We start from the raw sequence: 22,496 nt of genomic DNA, 5'->3' as shown, positions 1-22,496 counted from the left end.
ACATATCATAGGATATATTTACAAGGATAAATATATATATATATATATATATATATATATATATATATATTTTAAAGATTTTTTAAAATACAACATTCTGTAATTCTGTATTACAATAATTACTATTAAAAGAACATGACAAACAGTAAATAATTTAGTTAAAACTGTTTGCTTTTCCAATGACATTTACTTTGTTATTCCTGTTTTCCCTGTGTCTAGTTTGTTCCCTTGCTTATGTTTTGTGTTCACCCGTGTCTTGTTAACTTTCTCTTTATCCTGTGTGCTTTTAAGGCATCTGTTTGGTTCAGTTCATTGTCCTATATTGTCTATGCTAGAAGCCTAGCTTTAGATTTTCTCATGCGCCAAAGATAAAAATCTTCCAGTCATTCACCATCTCCTCCTCACCCAGGATGATCGCTCCTTTGGGGACCACATCAGTGAGATCCTAGACCTGGCGTATAAGACCCATTACCCCGACCACTCACTGATCACCTTTTTTTGGACTGGACTTAATGAGATGTTTAAACAACTATTCCCCCTTCCCATTTTTGGTCCTTGAGAGGTTTTATGGACTTATTTATGGAGTTACTGTAGTTCTTGGCTTAATATTCGTTGACATGCATAATAGGAAATTTTTGCATGAAATTAAATTCTGCATTACATTAGGCAAGTTTTTTATTTTATTTTTTTTATATAGCAAAAACTGTTAACAGAAGAAGATATGACCGCATCTGTGTCATAAACTGCGTAAATGCAGTTTTTCATAATTGTCTATCTATATTAATTACATCCCGTAGGTAGGGCTATCACAACAATGAAATTTGGCTGACAATTAATTAGGACAAAACAATTGTGATTATGCCAATTAATTGTTTTAGAGCTTTGATGATTATGCTGATTAATTGTTTGATTTAGGGCTTTGCCATACAATTTTTGTGTTAGCATTCATTAAATAATTGTGATTAATTTAATAAATAAATTGGCAAACAAGACATATAGAAACAATCAGAGAACTAATTAACAAGAAAAACTTTAAAGGACTACAAAACATGGCGCAAAACAGGAAAAAACATAAAAGTCCACACAAGACCAGGGGAACACAAGACAGGAATCATGACAAGTATAAATTATATATATATATATATATATATATATATATATATATATATATATATCTGTATACACTTGGCTGATCCTTGACGTGATCGCAAAGCAAAGTTGATTCTGCACTAATTTGATCTAGCTATACATACAGGGATGCTAATTAACCAGTTAACCGTTAACCAACAGTAAGAATTTTTTTACCAATGAATGGCCTACTATCATTTGCTGCATGCTTAAAAAACACACTACAAATATTTTTGTTTGTTTTTGAGAGAAAAAAAACAACGTCTCAGGTCACTTATGTAACCCTGGTTCCCTTTTAGTTCGTTAGCGCTCAACGTAGTCGGACGTACTGTACTGATTGGGATCACACTTAAGGAGCCTGTCATCTTCGAGTATTGATAAAACGAGCCAATGCACATTGGCGTGCAATATTTGCATCTCGCACTCCGCCCCGCAGTGCGGGTATAAATCGGAAGCGGATGCTCGCACCATTTGTCTCTCACTTCGGAGCCGATCGGTCTTCATGTCAATGTTTCCGAAGAGTGTTGATTCTTTCAACGAGCGAGTGTGTCGGTGCTTCTTCTGGAAGGCTCTCCTGGTGCTGGTGGTTCTACAGCGCGAGTGCAACTGCTGTTTTAACATCATTCTCTTTGTGTTTGTTTGTTTGACAGCTGGTTAGAGGGCGAAGAAGTGAGTGCTTCACTGGTACAGGCTGCACCATCCCGTCAGTGTTGAAACTGGTCATTCAGTTTCAGTGTTTTGGCACTGGTGAGAGTCCCATTTCCAGAAATAGCAACAAGGGTGTGTTTGCGGCTTTTTCAAGATGCCATGCATTTCTGGATGCGGTCGTTCCCTGTCTCAAGCTGACGGTCACAATAGATGCATCACGTGTTTGGGCATTCAGCACGCTGAAGCAGCTTTTGTGGATGGTTCATGTTCTCATTGCGGGAACAAGACTATCTCGGTGTTGAGATTGAGACTCGCCTTCATCCGTGAAGGTGGAGTCCCCATTCCCATGCCCCGCTCTAGCGCCCCTTCTGGCCGACACCAGAAGAGAGCTACTGCTCCGTGTGGGATGGGTGATCTGTGGATCACAGTGAGGGCTTCCCCACCAGGTAACCAGTCCCCATGGGCCCCTGACTCCTCTTGTCACACCGCAGCCGGCGAAGCTCCCTACTGAACACGCTGGTCCCTCTTTAGTGGACCAACCAGCTGTTTCGTGCGAGGCTCCTCCTGAGGACGGGATTTCAATCGCTGGATCATGAGGGGAGCTGGACTCTGGAGATGACGACTCAGCTGCGCTACCTCTTTCTGGGAGAGAACAAAACCTGTGGGCTTTGCAGGGCCTCCCTGCATGCCATGGTGTTGCTGCACGTCCACCAGGCCAAAACACTCATGAAAATGCACAAGGGTAGTCCAGACCGCAAGATCATGGATGAGCGCCGCAACGCAACCGACCTCGCCCTCCGGGGCACGAAGGTCTGATGACGTCCACTCTAGTGGTCCAGGAGCGCCATCTCTGGTTTCAACCTGACCGATATGAGGACGACTGACAAGTCTCGGTTCCTGGACTCCCCCATTTCCTAGGTTGGGCTCTTCGGTGACGCGGTGGAGGACTTCGCCCAACAGTTCTCCGCCACCCAGAAGCAGACTGAGGTGATCCGGCACATCCTTCCCCGGCGGCCCGCTACTTATGAAGTCTTTACAAAGGTAATGGAGGTGGCCATTGCTCGCATGAGAGCGTGGTGTTCGTATCCTCAACTATCTCGACAACTGGCTGATACTAGCTCAGTCTCGGGAGAAGTTGGGGCTTGCTGCTCCAGCATATCAGTCAGTTGGGTCTTCGGATCAACTTGGAAAAGAGCAAACTCGCCCCTGTGCAGAGGATCTCTTTTCTCGGAATGTAGCTGGACTCGGTCCACAGACGGCACGCCTCACAGAGGAACGTGTCCAGTCAGTGCTGAACTGATTGAATACTGTCAAGCGCAGAACAGTGGTCCCACTGAAACTTTTTCGGAGGCTCATGGGGCTTTGTCAAACGCTGCTGGGTTTGCTTCATATGAGACCACTTCAGCACTGGCTTCACGGCCGAGTCCCGAGATGGGCGTCGCAGAGCTGCACGTTCCGTGTGACAATCACCCCAGCCTGCCGCCAAACCCTCAGCCCGTGGTCTGACCCTTCGTTTCCCCACGGATCTCCCATGAACTGCATCGTGATGTACGGCAATAGAGGCAACATACACTTTGAGGGTGGAGGGAGACAGCCCTCGCTCCAACCCATCTTGCAAGAAGGAAAGCACAGTACCGATTGAACATCTAAAACAAGTGTTCAGGTATGCTGTGGATTCCACAGATGCCTCAAACACTGGCTGCGGGGCCATGTACAGCGGGCATGCAGTAGCAGGGGTCTGGACGGGCCCCCAACTGCATTGGCACATCAACTGCCTCGAGTTGTTAGCAGTACACCTTGCTCTGAGACGCATCAAAATGACGCTGCTCGGCAAGTATGTGCTGGTCCATACGGATAACACTGCAACCGTTGCGTACATCAGCCATCAAGTTAATCTACGCTCCCCTCGCATGTCGCAACTCGCCCGCCATCTCCTGTGGATCACGGCTGAACGCGTCTTCTTCACACTCACTTACAAACAAACAAACTTTTTTTTTTTTTTTTTTTTTTGCCTATCGTGCGTCTACTCTACACCCTTACAACTAAAAAGACTGATTATATCCAAGACCTCAGTCATAAATTAGTATTAATATTGATAGCATCACTGGTAGCTTCGTTGCTAACTTACTGTCCATCTGTTAAAATGGCGAATATATCAGATGTAAGTAGTCTACCTTTTGGTGCAGGTGAGGACACATTTGAGCTGCACGCACTGCAGTCTGAGCTGGAAGCTGTAGAGAAGCAGATCCACGACCTTTTATTGAGACAAGCCGAGCTGATAGACCGGCGGTTAGCTCTTGAAACATCACGCGCCGATGCACACAAATCAGTGATTAACGTTACTAACCCGCTGACTCCGACCTCGTCTACTCCGTGCGTTTCTCAACATCGGTCCCGAGCGCCGAGGTCGCGATCAGCCATGGTCTCGTTCACTCCGGCTCCAACACGCCACCACGAAGCCTGGGTGGTTCCGCAGCGGAAGACGCGAGTCAGGTCTAGACCAAGACTCTCTCCGACCCTCCCGGTTTTCGAGTTATCCACACAAAACCGCTTCTCCCCTCTTCGCGAAACAGAACGCGATGCTGTGATCATCGGCGATTCCATCGTTCGGCACGTACGCGCAACGTTAGGTAAAAGTAAGGTGCACAGTCACTGCTTTCCTGGTGCTCGTGTTTCTGAAATCGCTACTCACGTTCCCGAGATTCTGAACGGTGACGAGCGCGTCGGAACTGTGGTCCTGCACGCGGGAGTGAACGACATCAGGCTGCGCCAGATGGAGATTCTGAAGAAAGACTTCAGGAATCTGATCGATACGGTACGCAGCACATCGCCTAAAACAACGATCATAGTGTCAGGACCGCTTCCCACGTACCGACTAGGGCATGAAAAGTTTAGCAGATTATTTGCGCTAAATGAATGGTTAATGTCATGGTGCAATGAGCAGAAACTGCTCTTTGTAAATAATTGGAATCTGTTTTGGGAGCGTCCTAGGCTTTTCCGTGCTGATGGCTTACACCCAAGCAGATTCGGAGCAGATCTTCTGTCGGACAACATCTCCAAAATGTTAAATACCTTTTGACTAGTAACCAAAAGTCCAAATCATAGTCTCTGCTGCACCAATTTAACTGATATAAATACTAGTGTAGAACATTGCATAGAAACCGTGTCTATTCCTCGTTTAGTGAGATCAAATAATAAATCTACTGCAGGATCTAGGAAAAATCTAATTGTTATTAAAACAGAAAATGTTGCTATTAGTAAACAAAAACAATTTCTAAAGCTAGGTCTTCTAAACATTAGATCACTCACACCTAAGGCAGTTATTGAAAATGAAATAGTCACAGATAATAGCTTCGATGTACTTTGCCTTACTGAAACCTGGCTTAAACCAAATGATTATTTCGGTCTAAATGAGTCTACTCCATCTGGATACTGTTATAAGCACGAGCCCCGTCTGATTGGTCGTGGCGGCGGTGTTGCAACAATCTATAGAGATATTCTCAATGTTACTCAGAAAACGGGTTATAAGTTTATTTCGTTTGAAGTACTTGTACTAAATGTTACGTTCTTAGATGTTAGAAAAACATCCCTATTATCTCTAGCCTTGGCTACCGTATATAGACCGCCTGGGCCTTACGCTGATTTCCTAAAAGAGTTTGCAGATTTTCTCTCAGACCTATTAGTCAATGTCGATAAAGCATTAATTGTTGGAGATTTTAACATACACGTAGATAATCCAAATGATGCGTTAGGGGCTGCGTTTACAGATTTATTAAATTCATTTGGGGTCAAGCAAAACGTCACCGGACCAACTCATCGTCTTAATCATACACTAGATTTAATTATATCACATGGAACCGATCCAACCGATATAGATATTATACCCCAAGTGATGAAGTCACTGACCATTGGTAACTTACATATTACGTACTGCTGTAATATGTCATGCGGCGCCGCGTTATCAACCAGGCAGAACAATCCTTCCATCAACCATAGATAATTTCTCAAATTGCTTATCTGATCTGTCTCAGCTGCTGCCTGAACCCAAACAAACAGATGAACTAGAAGAACTAACTAGCACTATGAGCACCATTCTCTCTAGAACATTGGATGTTGTTGCACCTATTAAATTAAAAAAGGTCAGAGAAAAAATTAAAGCACCGTGGTACAACAATACTACACATGTTCTAAAGTTAGAAACCCGAATTTTAGAGCGTAAATGGAAACAAACTAATTTAGAGGTCTTTAGAATTGCGTGGAAAGACAGTATGTCACGTTATAAAAAGGCCCTAAAAGCAGCCAGGGCTGAGCACCTCCGCAAACTAATAGAAAATAATCAAAATAATCCAAGGTTTTTATTTAACACCGTGGCTAGACTAACAAATAAACAGACGTCACCCGAACAAAATATCCCGTTACAGTTCAGTAGTAATGATTTTATGAAGTTCTTCACTGAGAAAATAGAAAGCATCAGAACCACAATTGTAAACGTTCAATCTTCAATTGTGCCTTATAATTCAGCCTCAATTATCACCCCGCAAGAACAATTACAGTGCTTTACAACTATAGAACAAAAAGAGTTAAATAAACTTATCACTTCATCTAAAACAACAACATGTTTATTAGATCCTATACCAACTAAGCTACTGAAAGAAGTGTTACCTGTAGTGGAAGAGCCTCTCCTCAATATTATTAACTCGTCTTTATCTTTAGGTCATGTTCCAAGAACATTTAAACTGGCAGTTATAAAACCTCTCATTAAGAAACCACAATTAGATCATAATAACCTAGCAAATTATAGACCCATTTCAAATCTTCCATTTATGTCTAAAATATTAGAAAAAGTGGTGTCCGCTCAATTGTGTTCTTTCTTGCAAGAAAATGATATCTATGAAAAGTTTCAGTCTGGTTTCCGGCCGCACCATAGCACTGACACTGCGCTCGTTAAAATCACAAATAATTTACTTTTAGCTTCTGACCAAGGCTGTATCTCAATACTAGTTTTACTTGATCTTAGTGCTGCATTCGATACTATAGATCACCAGGGTTGGGGAGTAACGGAATACATATAACGGCGTTATGTAATCAGGATACAAAAATCCAGTAACTGTAATTCGTTACAGTTATGTCAAAAAACGTAGTAATCAGATTATAGTTACATTTCGAAAAAAGTGGGAATACTTTCATGATTACAATGGTTTAATTTAAAACTTAATAAATCAGTATTTTGGCATAATAACACTATATTAAGCGCTGCTTGATTATACAGTAGTTCCTGGTTCTGTTGCCAGTAATGACTCGTGTGTGTCCCGGTCGCTGGTACATGCGCAAATAACAGCTGTCTACAATCTCCTCAGACGCTGAATGAATCACTGCTGCTAGTAGAAACGTTGCCCGCGGGACAAAAACGCTTTCAATTCATGGAAGATCCACTGACATTTTGTTTTCAAAGAAGAAAATGCAAACAATTACATGGTTGTACCAAAATGTCAATCTCTTCTCACTTAATGGGATGTTCGCTGCCTAGGTAACGTAGGGGAACTCCCAGTGCCAACGCCCCAAGTTTAGTCAGGCAAATTAAGAAAGATCACGGCTTTAGTCAACATGTAAGCCTATTTTAAAATAAACTAATATTTAGATTCTGTAGAAATTTAAAATGTTGTGGTTTTTTTTCCTTGTTTTTGTTAGTTCAAAATTAAACAAAAATAATCTGTAATACCATACAGTAGCCACTAGATGTCTGTATAGCCCTTTACATAAATATTCAGGGCTGTGTGTTCCCAAGTTGTGGAAATGAGACACGATTGCTTAGTTTTAATAGGATTTTAGCAACATAGTTACTTACAGCTATATGACATTTTCTTAAATAGTTTATATTTTGCAAATATTTTACACCGGACCAAATTCTTACTAAATAAAAGGTTTTCAAAAAAATTATATTTCTTTTTGCTTGACTTTATTTATATAGCTTATGTGACCTTGAAGTAATCCAAAAGTAATCAGATTACATTACTTTCATATTGTGGTACTTGGATTACGTTACTGAATACTTTTTTCATGAAGTAATTTGTAACTGTAACGGAATACATTTTTAAAGTAACCCTCCCAAGCCTGTAGATCACACAATACTCTTAGATCGACTAAAAAATTATACTGGTGTTCAAGGACAAGCATTAAGCTGGTTCAGATCATACTTATCTGACCGCTACCATTTTGTCTATTTAAATAGAGAAAAATCGATCATAACTCCAGTAAACTATGGAGTGCCGCATGGATCTGTGTTAGGCCCTCTGTTATTCTCAGTATATATGATGCCACTTGGAAATATTATAAGGAAACATGGAATTAGTTTCCATTGTTATGCTGATGACACTCAAATATATATTTCATCACGGCCAGATGAAAACGCTAAATTATCCAAATTGACAGAGTGTGTTAAAGATATAAAAGATTGGATGACGCGTAATTTTCTTTTATTAAATCCAGACAAAACAGAGGTAATACTTATCGGTTCAAAAAACCGCCCACAAAATCTCTCGCAATACAACTTTAACATCGTAGGATGTCCTGTTACTTTATCCTCTACAGTAAAAGACCTGGGTGTTATACTCGATTGCAACCTGTCTTTCGAAAATCATATTTCATATGTTACAAAAACTGCCTTTTTCCACCTTAGAAACATTGCTAAGCTACGTAATATGCTATCAGTTTCTGATGCAGAAAAGTTAGTTCATGCATTCATGACCTCGAGACTAGATTACTGTAATGCTTTATTAGCTGGTTGTCCTGCATCCTCAATAAACAAGCTACAGTTAGTCCAAAATGCCGCCGCTAGAGTTCTTACTAGATCAAGAAAATATGATCATATAACACCGATTTTATCATCACTGCATTGGTTACCTATAAAGTTCCGTATTAATTACAAGGTATTGCTACTGACTTATAAAGCCCTAAACGGCTTAGCTCCAGTCTATTTAACCGATCTTCTATCGCCCTATAATCCATCGCGCTCTTTAAGATCACTAACTTCAAGGTTTTTGGTCATACCTAGGATATCCAGATCAACCAAAGGAGGGAGAGCATTTTCACATTTAGCTCCAAAACTCTGGAATAGCCTTCCTGATAGTGTTCGTTGCTCAGACTCGCTCTCCCAGTTTAAAACTAGATTAAAGTCGCATCTCTTCAGCCAGGCATTCATATAATATTTTTAATCTTACAGTTCAAATTACAATCCGGCCTCTAGTTAATAAACGCCAGAGGAGAACTGGCCCCCGACTGAGCCTGGGTTCTCCCAAGGTTTTATTTTTCTCCATTAGGTCACCTGATGGAGTTTTAGGACTCCATTAGGTCTCTTGATGGAGTTTTTCGGTTCCTTGCCACTGTTGCCTTTGGCTTGCTCAGTTGGGGATATTATGGGGATATTTAATTTGATTTTATCAATCAATAAATTCCACTAGAAACAAACCTTGTTGTATTATTTTAATTTAATACTGTGAAGCTGCTTTGATACAACCTGTTTTGTGAAAAGCGCTATACAAATATACTTGACTTGACTTGACTTGACTCCTATGGAGTCAGAAGCATCGGAGGTCGCTTCGTGCCACTTATATCCCCGGCCAGCTCAATCATGCCGCCAAAGAGCTCTCACGTCAGCCTGTGGCCCAGGGAGAGTGGACACTCCATCCCCAGGCGGTCCAGCTGATTTGGGACCACTCCAGTTGTTTTACTCCCTGACCGAGGGGACCCTCGGCACGGATGCTGTGCAAAGTCAGGGAGGAAGAGAAACAGGTCTTGCTAGTTGCCCCTTATTGGCCCAACCGGACCTGGTTCCCCGAACTGATGCTCCTCTCGACAGCCCATCCCTGGCCCCTTCCTCTCAGGGAGGACCGCCTCTCTCAGAGACTGTGCACCGTATGGCACCCGCGTCCAGACCACTGGAAACTCCATGTCTGGTCCCTGGACGGGACGCGGAGATTCAAGGTGATCTACCACAAGCTGTCATAGACACCATCACTTCTGCGAGAGCACCCTCTACAAGGCATGCTTACGCCCTGAAGTGGAACCTGTTCATTGAGTGGTGTTCTCAAATATAATATATATATATATACACTCACCTAAAGGATTATTAGGAACACCATACTAATACTGTGTTTGACCCCCTTTCGCCTTCAGAACTGCCTTAATTCTACGTGGCATTGATTCAACAAGGTGCTGAAAGCATTCTTTAGAAATGTTGACCCATATTGATAGGATAGCATCTGGCAGTTGATGGAGATTTGTGGGATGCACATCCAGGGCACGAAGCTCCCGTTCCACCACATCCCAAAGATGCTCTATTGGGTTGAGATCTGGTGACTGTGGGGGCCATTTTAGTACAGTGAACTCATTGTCATGTTCAAGAAACCAATTTGAAATGATTTGAGCTTTATGACATGGTGCATTATCCTGCTGGAAGTAGCCATCAGAGGATGGGTACATGGTGGTCATAAAGGGATGGACATGGTCAGAAACAATGCTCAGGTAGGCCGTGGCATTTAAACGATGCCCAATTGGCACTAAGGGGCCTAAAGTGTCCCAAGAAAACATCCCCCACACCATTACACCACCACCACCAGCCTGCACAGTGGTAACAAGGCATGATGGATCCATGTTCTCATTCTGTTTACGCCAAATTCTGACTTTACCATCTGAATGTCTCAACAGAAATTGAGACTCATCAGACCAGGCAACATTTTTCCAGTCTTCAACTGTCTCTGTATTTTGGTGAGCTCGTGCAAATTGTAGCCTCTTTTTCCTATTTGTAGTGGAGATGAGTGGTACCCGGTGGGGTCTTCTGCTGTTGTAGCCCATCCGCCTCAAGGTTGTGCGTGTTGTGGCTTCACAAATTCTTTGCTGCATACCTCGGTTGTAACGAGTGGTTATTTCAGTCAAAGTTGCTCTTCTATCAGCTTGAATCAGTCGGCCCATTCTCCTCTGACCTCTAGCATCAACAAGGCATTTTCGCCCACAGGACTGCCACATACTGGATGTTTTTCCCTTTTCACAACATTCTTTGTAAACCCTAGAAATGGTTGTGCGTGAAAATCCCAGTAATTGAGCAGATTGTGAAATACTCAGACCGGCCCGTCTGGCACCAACAACCATGCTACGCTCAAAATTGCTTATATCAACTTTCTTTCCCATTCTAACATTCAGTTTGGAGTTCAGGAGATTGTCTTGACCAGTACCACACCCCTAAATGCATTGAAGCAACTGCCATGTGATTGGTTGATTAGATAATTGCATTAATGAGAAATTGAACAGGTGTTCCTAATAATCCTTTAGGTGAGTGTATATATATGGGGGGTGTAACAATACACGTATTCGTATTGAACCGTTCGGTAGGAGGCTTTCGGTTCGGTTTTCGGTACACATTTTCAAACCGAACGGTTCGTTGGACCATTTTTCCTGCCGACCAAAATTTCGTTATTTCAAATGTAGGCGCGTGACAAGCATAATGTACATAATGTAAGAGACGCCGGCGCGACCACAACATTGCCCAACATCAAATGGCAAACGTAATGCAAGCGGAACAAAACTGCTCGTTATTGTGTGGTTGACAGACCGTTTATCATTTTGGACCAAAGCCGATCTTGATCAAGTGACACTGTTACTACACAGCGCTAATGAGAGATCCAGTAAAGAAAGCATTTGAATTCGTCACAGAAGTAATAACATCGCTGTGAGATCTAACGTTAGTGAGAAACATTCACATTTCTCCGTTATTAATGGATCAAACAGCGCTGACGTGGAAACCAGGAAGAAACATTGTGCCATGAATGATGAATGAACTATCCAGTGTCCACAGATCAGCAACATTCACCATGGATTTACTGTAGTAACACTAACTGCAACCATGGAAGTTTGGCAGGAATAGTAGGCTATAATGCCTTCAAGTAACATTACGTCGGTTTTATTTTGACATTATGAATACAATTGCTGCCCTCAAATGTTAATCTGAACTAAAATAAACCTTTGTTTATAACTACTACAATATTACATTATATTTTTTTCAAAGGAGCTGTTTTATATGCTCCTAAAAAGAGTCAATTATAGCTCCAGAATTGCTCAAAGTAAAAAAAACCATACTTTATGATGTTAGTTTTAATAAAAAAAAGAATTAAAAAAAATTAAATCAAGGAAATTTCTCTGGCATTTCTTTATTTTTGCTGTATCAAAAACGTACCGAACCGTGACACAAGTATATCATATCGAACCGAACTGTGAATTTTGTGAACCGTTACACACCTAATATATATATATATATCACATCCATGTAGGACAAGACTCGACAAGGAAAACAGGAAACACTGGGGTTTAAATACACAAAGGGTAAATTGGCAAACAAGACATATCTGTTTTTCCAACTGAAATGTCATTATTGTCTATGTATATTAATTACATCTTGTAGGTGCTGCTGTTTGACACAATTGTAATAAAACTTCATTAGTAATAAAAAATTATAAAATACAGCTATAAGTGCTTACACAGCTGTCCATGAAAAATACTCACTTGTAGAAGTTGTTGGAGTAGATGTTGGAGAATTGGTTGTAGTGACAGGGGATGCTGTAATATATGGACATATAATGAAATAAAAATACAAACATTTACGAAATAGTACTTGCAAGATAACAATGGCATATGTTCATACAATTAACTTTTGTAGTACAATCCATGCTGTTTTGTTTTATATGCTCCTAAAAAGAGTCAATTATAGCTCCAGAATTGCTCAAAGTAAAAAAATATCATACTTTATGATGTTAGTTTTAATAAAAAAAGAATAAAAAAAATTAAATAAAGGAAATTTCTCTGGCATTTCTTTCTTTTTGTTGTATCAAAAATGTACAGAACCGTACCTAAACGAACCGTGACACAGGTGTATCGTATCGAACCGAACCGTGAATTTTGTGAACCGTTACACCCCTAATATATATATATATATAAATCACATCCATGTAGGACAAGACTCGACAAGGAAAACAGGAAACACTGGGGTCTAAATACACAAAGGGTAAATTGGCAAACAAGACATGACTGTTTTTCCAACTGAAATGTCATCATTGTCTATGTATATTAATTACATCTTGTAGGTGCTGCTGTTTGACACAATTGTAATAAAACTTCATTAGTAATAAAAAATTATAAAATACAGCTATAAGTGCTTACACAGCTGTCCATGAAAAATACTCACTTGTAGAAGTTGTTGGAGTAGATGTTGGAGAATTGGTTGTAGTGACAGGGGATGCTGTAATATATGGACATATAATGAAATAAAAATACAAACATTTACGAAATAGTACTTGCAAGATAACAATGGCATATGTTCATACAATTAACTTTTGTAGTACAATCCATGTACAATCCATGCTGTTTTGTTTTATATGCTCCTAAAAAGAGTCAATTATAGCTCCAGAATTGCTCAAAGTAAAAAAATATCATACTTTATGATGTTAGTTTTAATAAAAAAAGAATTAAAAAAATTAAATAAAGGAAATTTCTCTGGCATTTCTTTCTTTTTGTTGTATCAAAAATGTACAGAACCGTACCTAAACGAACCGTGACACAGGTGTATCGTATCGAACCGAACCGTGAATTTTGTGAACCGTTACACACCTAATATATATATATATATAAATCACATCCATGTAGGACAAGACTCGACAAGGAAAACAGGAAATACTGGGGTCTAAATACACAAAGGGTAAATTGGCAAACAAGACATGGCTGTTTTTCCAACTGAAATGTCATCATTGTCTATGTATATTAATTACATCTTGTAGGTTCTGCTGTTTGACACAATTGTAATAAAACTTCATTAGTAATAAAAAATTATTAAATACAGCTATAACTGCTTACACAGCTGTCCATGAAAAATACTCACTTGTTGGAGTAGATGTTGGAGAATTGGTTGTAGTGACAGGGGGTGCTGTAATATATGGACATATAATGAAATAAAAATACAAACATTTACGAAATAGTACTTGCAAGATAACAATGGCATATGTTCATACAATTAACTTTTGTAGTACAATCCATGTTTTATTGTTAAAAGAAAAACTTGTATTATATTACATTTTAAACATTTGAACTGGAAGGCACTATTGTTTAATACTCAGAAAGTGACATGAAATACGAACAATTATTATTACAATTTTCTTAATATTTGTTGACATGTTTACAAAGACCTTTTTGCATTCAATGAAATTCTGCATTTCAAAAATTATTACCACACAAATATATAATATAGACATTAAACGGTACACATTTTTTTATTTTAGCTGCTGATGGGTGATACTCAGGATGTGATTTGAAAATTGAGGTACCTATTACTTCTAACAGTAAAAAAGAACTTTCTAAGGACGTTTTTAGATAACTCTACATGAATATTACTCTAGCATGAGCATGTGAATAAATTACTGAAAGAATTTTCCTATTAAGATGTTTACTCAAATGTCCATGAATAAACATACTCACTTGTAGGAGCTGATGTTGAAGAATGAGTTGAAGAAGAGATTGTAGTGTCAGTGGATGCTGGAATATTTTGATATAGAAAGAAATATAAATACAGTTTTATTGAGCAATACATATCATAGGATATATTTAGACGTTTTTAGATAACTCTACATGAATATTACTCTAGCATGAGCATGTGAATAAATTACTGAAAGAATTGTCCTATTAACATGTTTACTCAAATGTCCATGAATAAACATACTCACTTGTAGGAGCTAATGTTGAAGAATGAGTTGAAGAAGAGATTGTAGTGTCAGTGGATGCTGGAATATTTTGATATAGAAAGAAATATAAATACAGTTTTATTGAGCAATACATATCATAGGATATACTTACAAGGATAAATATTATATATATATATATATATATATATATATATATACAGTGCTATGCATAAGTTTAGGCAACCATGCTAAAGTTGACTAAAAAGAGGAATAAAAAATCATATTTTGCAAATTTAACTTAATGCCTTATTTAAAAAAATTAGGAAAAATCCAACCTTTAAGGACACCAATTTTCTTTGTGAATGAATAATGTATCGTAAATAAATAAATGTTCTTCCTTAAAAAACAGGGTGCATAAGTTTGGGCACCACTATGTTAAATTCCCATAGAGGCAGGCAGATTTTTATTTTTAAGTATTTTTTTTTTTTTTTTTTTTAGGATACTATGCATCCTGATAAAGTTCCCTTGGCCTTTGGAATTAAAATAGCCCCACATCATCACATAGCCTTCACCATACCTAGAGATTGGCATGGAGTACTTTCCATAAGATCATCTCTCAATGCAAATCAAACTAGCTATTAGGCTAACTGAAATAAAATCATGCCAATCTCTAGGTATAGTGAAGGCTATGTGATGATGTGGGGCTATTTTAATTCCAAAGGCCAAGGGAACTTTATCAGGATGCATAGTATCCTAAAAAAAAAAAAAAAAAAATACTTAAAAATAAAAATCTGCCTGCCTCTATGGGAATTTAACATAGTGGTGCCCAAACTTATGCACCCTGTTTTTTAAGGAAGAACATTTATTTATTTACGATACATTATTCATTCACAAAGAAAATTGGTGTCCTTAAAGGTTGGATTTTTCCTAATTTTTTTAAATAAGGCATTAAGTTAAATTTGCAAAATATGATTTTTTATTCCTCTTTTTAGTCAACTTTAGCATGGTTGCCTAAACTTATGCATAGCACTGTATATATATATTGTGACATTCAGCGCCTAGAGTGCCCGAGTGAGCCACTGGAGGGCGCCCCTTCCTAGTTTATGGTTTCATTTTGTATTGCTACCCTGGACTCATTATGCTTTATGTCATGCACCTGTTTATGTCTTGCACCTGTTTGATGATTATGCTTGTTAGTATACTTATTTAAACCTGTATGTTTCCTTTGTTCAGTGCTCAGGATTGTACGTGTCACACTGCATGATCTAGCTTTGTTTCTAGTTTCTAAGTTTCCTAGTATTTTAGTCTCCGTGTTTCTGACCTCTTGCCTGCCTGCTTGATTACCCGACTGCCTGTTCCCTGTTTGTACTGCTGCTGATTTGGACTGCTTATCTGGACTCTGATTACTGCCTGTTTCCCCGTTTGTGCTCTTTGGATTATCCTTCAATAAAAGCCTGCATTTGGATCACCTGTCTGTTTCCCGGTGCAGTTCATGACAGAATCCTGAGCCAATACAGATCCAGCGGCTGAGAAGGTCCCGGTCCTCGAGATGCATCCTGTGGCAAAGATAATGTGTCTCCGTCAGGGAGATCGTTCCATTGAAGAGTACGTAGTGGACTTTCTGGAACTGGCTCCCCAAACTCCCCTGGACGAGGAATGTCTAATGATATTCTTCCGTGGAGGTCTGTCGGAACCACTGTATTCGTATATGCCCACTCATGGTTCGTACATCAAGTTAGTCCAGTATATTGAGTGCGCTCTTTCTATGAGCGGTTCTACGGTTGAACCAGCGCTTCACTCGAGCTCCGCCAAGTTCACGGCACTCGACAGCCCCGTTGAACCGGCGTTTTGTGAAGGGTCCGTCAAACCCCCACCACGAGTGCTTCACGTGGGCTTTATTGCTCTGGCGTCTCACATGCGCTCCGCCGCGCCAGCACCCCAGATGAAATCCGTTAAGACACCGCTTCAGGAGGGTCTCGCCGAGTCTGCGCTTCCAGAAAGCAGTGAGTCGAGTCCTGCCGAGTCAAGTGAGTCGAGTCCCGCCGAGTCAAGTGAGTCGAGTCCCGCCAAGTCAAGTGAGTCAAGTCCCGCGGCCGAATCTACAAAGTCAAGTCCCACGGTCGAATCTAAGGAGTCAAGTGAGTCTACTGAGTCAAGTGAGTCTGCCATCGAACCGAGTGAGTCAAGTGAGTCACTTCCCGTCTGTAGTGAATCAAGTCCCGTGAGTGAGTCAAGTCCTGAGATAAATGAATCGTTTGGATCAAGCCAAGCCAAGCTAACTGTATTCAACTCTACTGACTCAGAGCCACCATGCCCTGCAGCTACCCCTCGCCGACGCAGGAGAAAGAGGAGGACTCGCACGGCTCGCCGGATTCCAGAGGGCGTTCCCAGGCTTCTCGCACTGCCGGCCCCGCCTCTTTTCCTCGCGCTGCTGGCCCCGCCTCTTCTCCTCGCCCTGCCGGCCCCGCCTCTTCTCCTCGCCCTGCCGGCCCCGCCTCTTCTCCTCGCCCTGCCGGCCCCGCCTCTTCTCCTCGCGCTGCCGGCCCCGCCTCTTCTCCTCGCGCTGCCGGCTCCGCCTCTTTTCCTCGCCCTGCCGGCCCCGCCTCTTTTCCTCGCCCTGCCGGCCCCGCCTCTTCTCCTCGCGCTGCCGGCTCCGCCTCTTAAGCTCCGTGAGGTTGTTTTAGAGCTTGTTTCCAGCCCGGAGGCTGGAACCTTAAAATTTCCCAAGTACTTTTTGGGGGGGGGCAGTAGGGGCCCGAAAGGGGCCATGGAGGCGAGGGCGACATGGACCACTACACCACTGCCTACTCCTGAGGGGGTCATGGAGGTGGCAGCTACATGGACATTGACACAACCTCCTAGACCTGAGAGGGCCATGGAGATGGCTCCTACATGGACCTTTATCCCACTGTTGATTATGCCTGAGATTCCCATGTTACTGGTCCCTTCCAGCTTTGCTAAATGTACTCTGCCCTGGTCTTGTGCCAAGCATGCTCTGCCCTGGCTGCCTGCGGAGTGTGCTTTCATGTGGACTCATGTTCTGCTCTGGTCTCCAGGCCCCAGGTCTCTCCATGCACCTGGCCTACTGCCTCTCCACGGGCCTGGCCCTCCATCCCATCCCCCGTTGTCCTCCCTCCAGAGCTCTTAGGAGCGTCTGGAAGCCGCTCCTTAGAGGGGGGGTTATGTGACATTCAGCGCCTAGAGTGCCCGAGTGAGCCACTGGAGGGCGCCCCTTCCTAGTTTATGGTTTCATTTTGTATTGCTACCCTGGACTCATTATGCTTTATGTCATGCACCTGTTTATGTCTTGCACCTGTTTGATGATTATGCTTGTTAGTATACTTATTTAAACCTGTATGTTTCCTTTGTTCAGTGCTCAGGATTGTACGTGTCACACTGCATGATCTAGCTTTGTTTCTAGTTTCTAAGTTTCCTAGTATTTTAGTCTCCGTGTTTCTGACCTCTTGCCTGCCTGCTTGATTACCCGACTGCCTGTTCCCTGTTTGTACTGCTGCTGATTTGGACTGCTTATCTGGACTCTGATTACTGCCTGTTTCCCCGTTTGTGCTCTTTGGATTATCCTTCAATAAAAGCCTGCATTTGGATCACCTGTCTGTTTCCCGGTGCAGTTCATGACATATATATAATGTTTGTTTTTTTTTGTTTTTTTTAAATACAACATTCTGTAATTCTGTATTACAATAATTACTCTTGGGAACACAAGACAGGAATCATGACAAATATAGATTATATATATATATATATATACAGTATATATAAACTGTATATACACTTGGCTGATCCTTGACGCGATCGCAAAGCAAAGTTGATTCTGCACTAATTTGATCTAGCTATACATACAGGGATGCTAATTAACCAGTTAACCGTTAACCAACAGTAAGATTTTTTTTACCAATGAATGGCCTACTATCATTTGCTGCATGCTTAAAAAACACACTACAAATATTTTTGTTTGATTTTGAGAGAAGTCTTAGGTCACTTATGTAACTCTGGTTCCCTTTCAGTTCGTTAACGTTCAACGTAGTCGGACGTACTGTACTGATTGGGATCACACTTAAGGAGCCTGTCATCTTCGAGTATTGATAAAACGAGCCAATGCACATTGGCGTGCTATATTTGCATCTCGCACTCCGCCCCGCAGTGCGGGTATAAATACAGAAGCGGATGCACGCACCATTTGTCTCTCACTTCGGAGCCGATCGGTCTTCATGTCAATGTTTCCGAAGAGTGTTGATTCTTTCAACGAGCGAGTGTGTCGGTGCTTCTTCTGGAAGGCTCTCCTGGTGCTGGTGGTTCTACAGCGCGAGTGCAACTGCTGTTTTAACATCATTCTCTTTGTGTTTGTTTGTTTTACAGCTGGTTAGAGGGCGAAGAAGTGAGTGCTTCACTGGTACAGGCTGCACCATCCCGTCAGTGTTGAAACTGGTCATTCAGTTTCAGTGTTACGGCAATGGTGAGAGTCCCATTTCCAGAAATAGCAACAAGGGTGTGTTTGCGGATTTTTCAAGATGCCATGCATTTCTGGATGCGGTCGTTCCCTGTCTCAAGCTGACGGTCACAATAGATGCATCACGTGTTTGGGCATTCAGCAGGCTGAAGCAGCTTTTGTGGATGGTTCATGTTCTCATTGCGGGAACAAGACTATCTCGGTGTTGAGATTGAGACTCGCCTTCATCCGTGAAGGTTGAGTCCCCATTCCCATGCCCCGCTCTATCGCCCCTTCTGGCCGACCCCAGAAGAGAGCTACTGCTCCGTGTGGGATGGGTGATCTGAGGATCACAGTGAGGGCTTCCCCACCCGGTAACCAGTCCCCGTGGGCCCCTCACTCCTCTGTCACACCGCAGCCGGTGAGGCTACCTACTGAACACGCTGGTCCCTCTGTAGTGGACCAACCAGCTGTTTCGTGCAAGGCTCCTCCTGAGGACAGGATTTCAATCGCTGGATCATAAGGGGAGCTGGACTCTGGAGATGACGACTCAGCTGCGCTACTTCCTTCTGGGAGAGAACAAAACCTGTGGGCTTTGCAGGTCCTCCCTGCATGCCATGGTGTTGCTGCACGTCCACCAGGCCAAAACACTCATGAAAATGCACGGGGGTAGTCCAGACCGCAAGGTCATGGGTGAGCTCCGCAACGCAACCGACCTCGCCCTCCGGGGCAAGAAGGTCTGATGACGTCCACTCTAGTGGTCCAGGAGCGCCATCTCTGGTTTCAACCTGACCGATATGAGGACGACTGACAAGTCTCGGTTCCTGGACTCCCCCATTTCCCAGGTTGGGCTCTTCGGTGACGCGGTGGAGGACTTCGCCCAACAGTTCTCCGCCACCCAGAAGCAGACTGAGGTGATCCGGCACATCCTTCCCCGGCGGCCCGCTACTTATGAAGTCTTTACAAAGGTCTTGGAGGTGGCCATTGCTCCCATGAGAGCGTGGTGTTCGTATCCTCAACTATCTCGACGACTGGCTGATACTAGCTCAGTCTCGGGAGCAGTTGGGGCTTGCTGCTCCAGCATATCAGTCAGTTGGGTCTTCAGATCAACTTGGAAAAGAGCAAACTCGCCCCTGTGCAGAGGATCTCTTTTCTCGGAATGTAGCTGGACTCGGTCCACAGACGGCACGCCTCACAGAGGAACGTGTCCAGTCAGTGCTGAACTGATTGAATACTGTCAAGCGCAGAACAGTGGTCCCACTGAAACTTTTTCGGAGGCTCATGGGGCTTTGTCAAACGCTGCTGGGTTTGCTTCATATGAGACCACTTCAGCACTGGCTTCACGGCCGAGTCCCGAGATGGGCGTCGCAGAGCGGCACGTTCCGTGTGACAATCACCCCAGCCTGCCGCCAAACCCTCAGCCCGTGGTCCGACCCTTCGTTTCCCCACGGATCTCCCATCAACTGCATCGTGATGTACGGCAATAGAGGCAACATACACTTTGAGGGTGGAGGGAGACAGTCCTCGCTCCAACCCATCTTGCAAGAAGGAAAGCACAGTACCGATTGAACATCTAAAACAAGTGTTCAGGTATGCTGTGGATTCCACAGATGCCTCAAACACCAGCTGGGGGGCCATGTACAGCAGGCATGCAGTAGTGGGGGTCTGGACGGGCCCCCAACTGCACTGGCACATCAACTGCCTCGAGTTGTTAGCAGTACACCTTGCTCTGAGACGCATCAAAATGCCGCTGCAAGTATGTGCTGGTCCGTACGGACAACACTGCAACCGTTGCGTACATCAGCCATCAAGTTAGTCTACGCTCCCCTCGCATGTCGCAACTCGCCCGCCATCTTCTCCTATGGAGTCAGAAGCATCGGAGGTCGCTTCGTGCCACTTATATCCCCGGCCAGCTCAATCATGCCGCCAAAGAGCTCTCACGTCAGCCTGTGGCCCAGGGAGAGTGGAGACTCCATCCCCAGGCGGTCCAGCTGATTTGGGACCACTCCAGTTGTTTTACTCCCTGACCGAGGGGACCCTCGGCACGGATGCTGTGCAAAGTCAGGGAGGAAGAGAAACAGGTCTTGCTAGTTGCCCCTTATTGGCCCAACCGGACCTGGTTCCCCGAACTGATGCTCCTCTCGACAGCCCCTCCCTGGCCCCTTCTTCTCAGGGAGGACCGCCTCTCTCAGAGACTGTGCACCGTATGGCACCCGCGTCCAGACCACTGGAAACTCCATGTCTGGTCCCTGGACGGGACGCGGAGATTCAAGGTGATCTACCACAAGCTGTCATAGAAACCATCATTTCTGCGAGAGCACCCTCTACAAGGCATGCTTACGCCCTGAAGTGGAACCTGTTCATTGAGTGGTGTTCTCAAAAGTATATATATATATATATATATATACACACACACACACAGTATATATATGGGGGGTGTAACGATACACGTATTCGTATTGAACCGTTCGGTACGAGGCTTTCGGTTCGGTTTTCGGTACGCATTTTCAAACCGAATGGTTCGTTGGACCATTTTTCCTGCCGACCAAAATTTCGTTATTTCAAATGTAGGCGCATGACAAGTGCGCTCATAATGTAAGAGACGCCGGCGCGACCACAACATTGCCCAACATCAAATGGCAAACGTAATGCAAGCGGAACAAAACTGCTCGTTATTGTGCGGTTGACATACCGTTTATCATTTTGGACCAAAGCCGATCTTGATCAAGCGACACTGTTACTACACAGCGCTAATGAGAGATCCAGTAAAGAAAGCATTTGAATTCGTCACAGAAGTAATAACATCGCTGCAAGATCTAACGTTAGTGAGAAACATTCACATTTCTCCGTTATTAATGGATCAAACAGCGCTGACGTGGAAACCAGGAAGAAACATTGTGCCATGAATGATGAATGAACTATCCAGTGTCCACAGATCAGCAACATTCACCATGGATTTACTGTAGTAACACTAACTGCAACCATGGAAGTTTGGCAGGAATAGTAGGCTATAATGCCTTCAAGTAACATTACGTCGGTTTTATTTTGACATTATGAATACAATTGCTGCCCTCAAATGTTAATTTGAACTAAAATAAACCTTTGTTTATAACTACTACAATATTACATTATATTTTTTCAAAGGAGCTGTTTTATATGCTCCTAAAAAGAGTGAATTATAGCTCCAGAATTGCTCAAAGTAAAAAAAAATCATACTTTATGATGTCAGTTTAAATTAAAAAAAGAATAAAAAAAATTAAATCAAGGAAATTTCTCTGGCATTTCTTTATTTTTGCTGTATCAAAAACGTACAGAACCGTACCGAACCGTGACACAAGTGTATCATATCGAACCGAACAGTGAATTTTGGGAACCGTTACACCCCTAATATATATATATATATATATATATATATATATATATATATATATATATATATATATATATATATATCACATCCATGTAGGACAAGACTCGACAAGGAAAACAGGAAACACTGGGGTCTAAATACACAAAGGGTAAATTGGCAAACAAGACATGCCTGTTTTTCCAACTGA

General features: G+C 42.4%; 1 protein-coding gene across 50 annotated transcripts in view; it reads right to left on the bottom strand.

Annotated features, from left to right (window-relative positions):
* Window positions 1-22,496, bottom strand: part of LOC311282608 (uncharacterized protein) — a 126,404-nt gene that overhangs the window by 70,309 nt on the left and 33,599 nt on the right. For 44 of the 50 annotated variants that reach the window (XM_084396449.1, XM_084396450.1, XM_084396496.1 and 41 more), the window contains 5 exons: window positions 14,535-14,591; window positions 14,290-14,346; window positions 13,697-13,741; window positions 13,007-13,060; window positions 12,328-12,381 (listed from right to left, as the gene is read on the bottom strand). In XM_084396449.1, the coding sequence (XP_084252575.1) occupies window positions 12,328-12,381; window positions 13,007-13,060; window positions 13,697-13,741; window positions 14,290-14,346; window positions 14,535-14,591 (267 nt within the window). The remainder of the gene's footprint in view (window positions 1-12,327; window positions 12,382-13,006; window positions 13,061-13,696; window positions 13,742-14,289; window positions 14,347-14,534; window positions 14,592-22,496) is intronic. The other 6 variants (XM_084396479.1, XM_084396486.1, XM_084396456.1 and 3 more) reach the window with 5 other exon arrangements.

Source organism: Rutilus rutilus (genome assembly GCF_951802725.1).
Source record: "Rutilus rutilus genome assembly, chromosome: 23".
Lineage (NCBI taxonomy): Eukaryota > Metazoa > Chordata > Actinopteri > Cypriniformes > Leuciscidae > Rutilus > Rutilus rutilus.
Note: the sequence above shows the minus strand (reverse complement) of the source record. Positions and strands in the feature narration are given on the sequence as shown.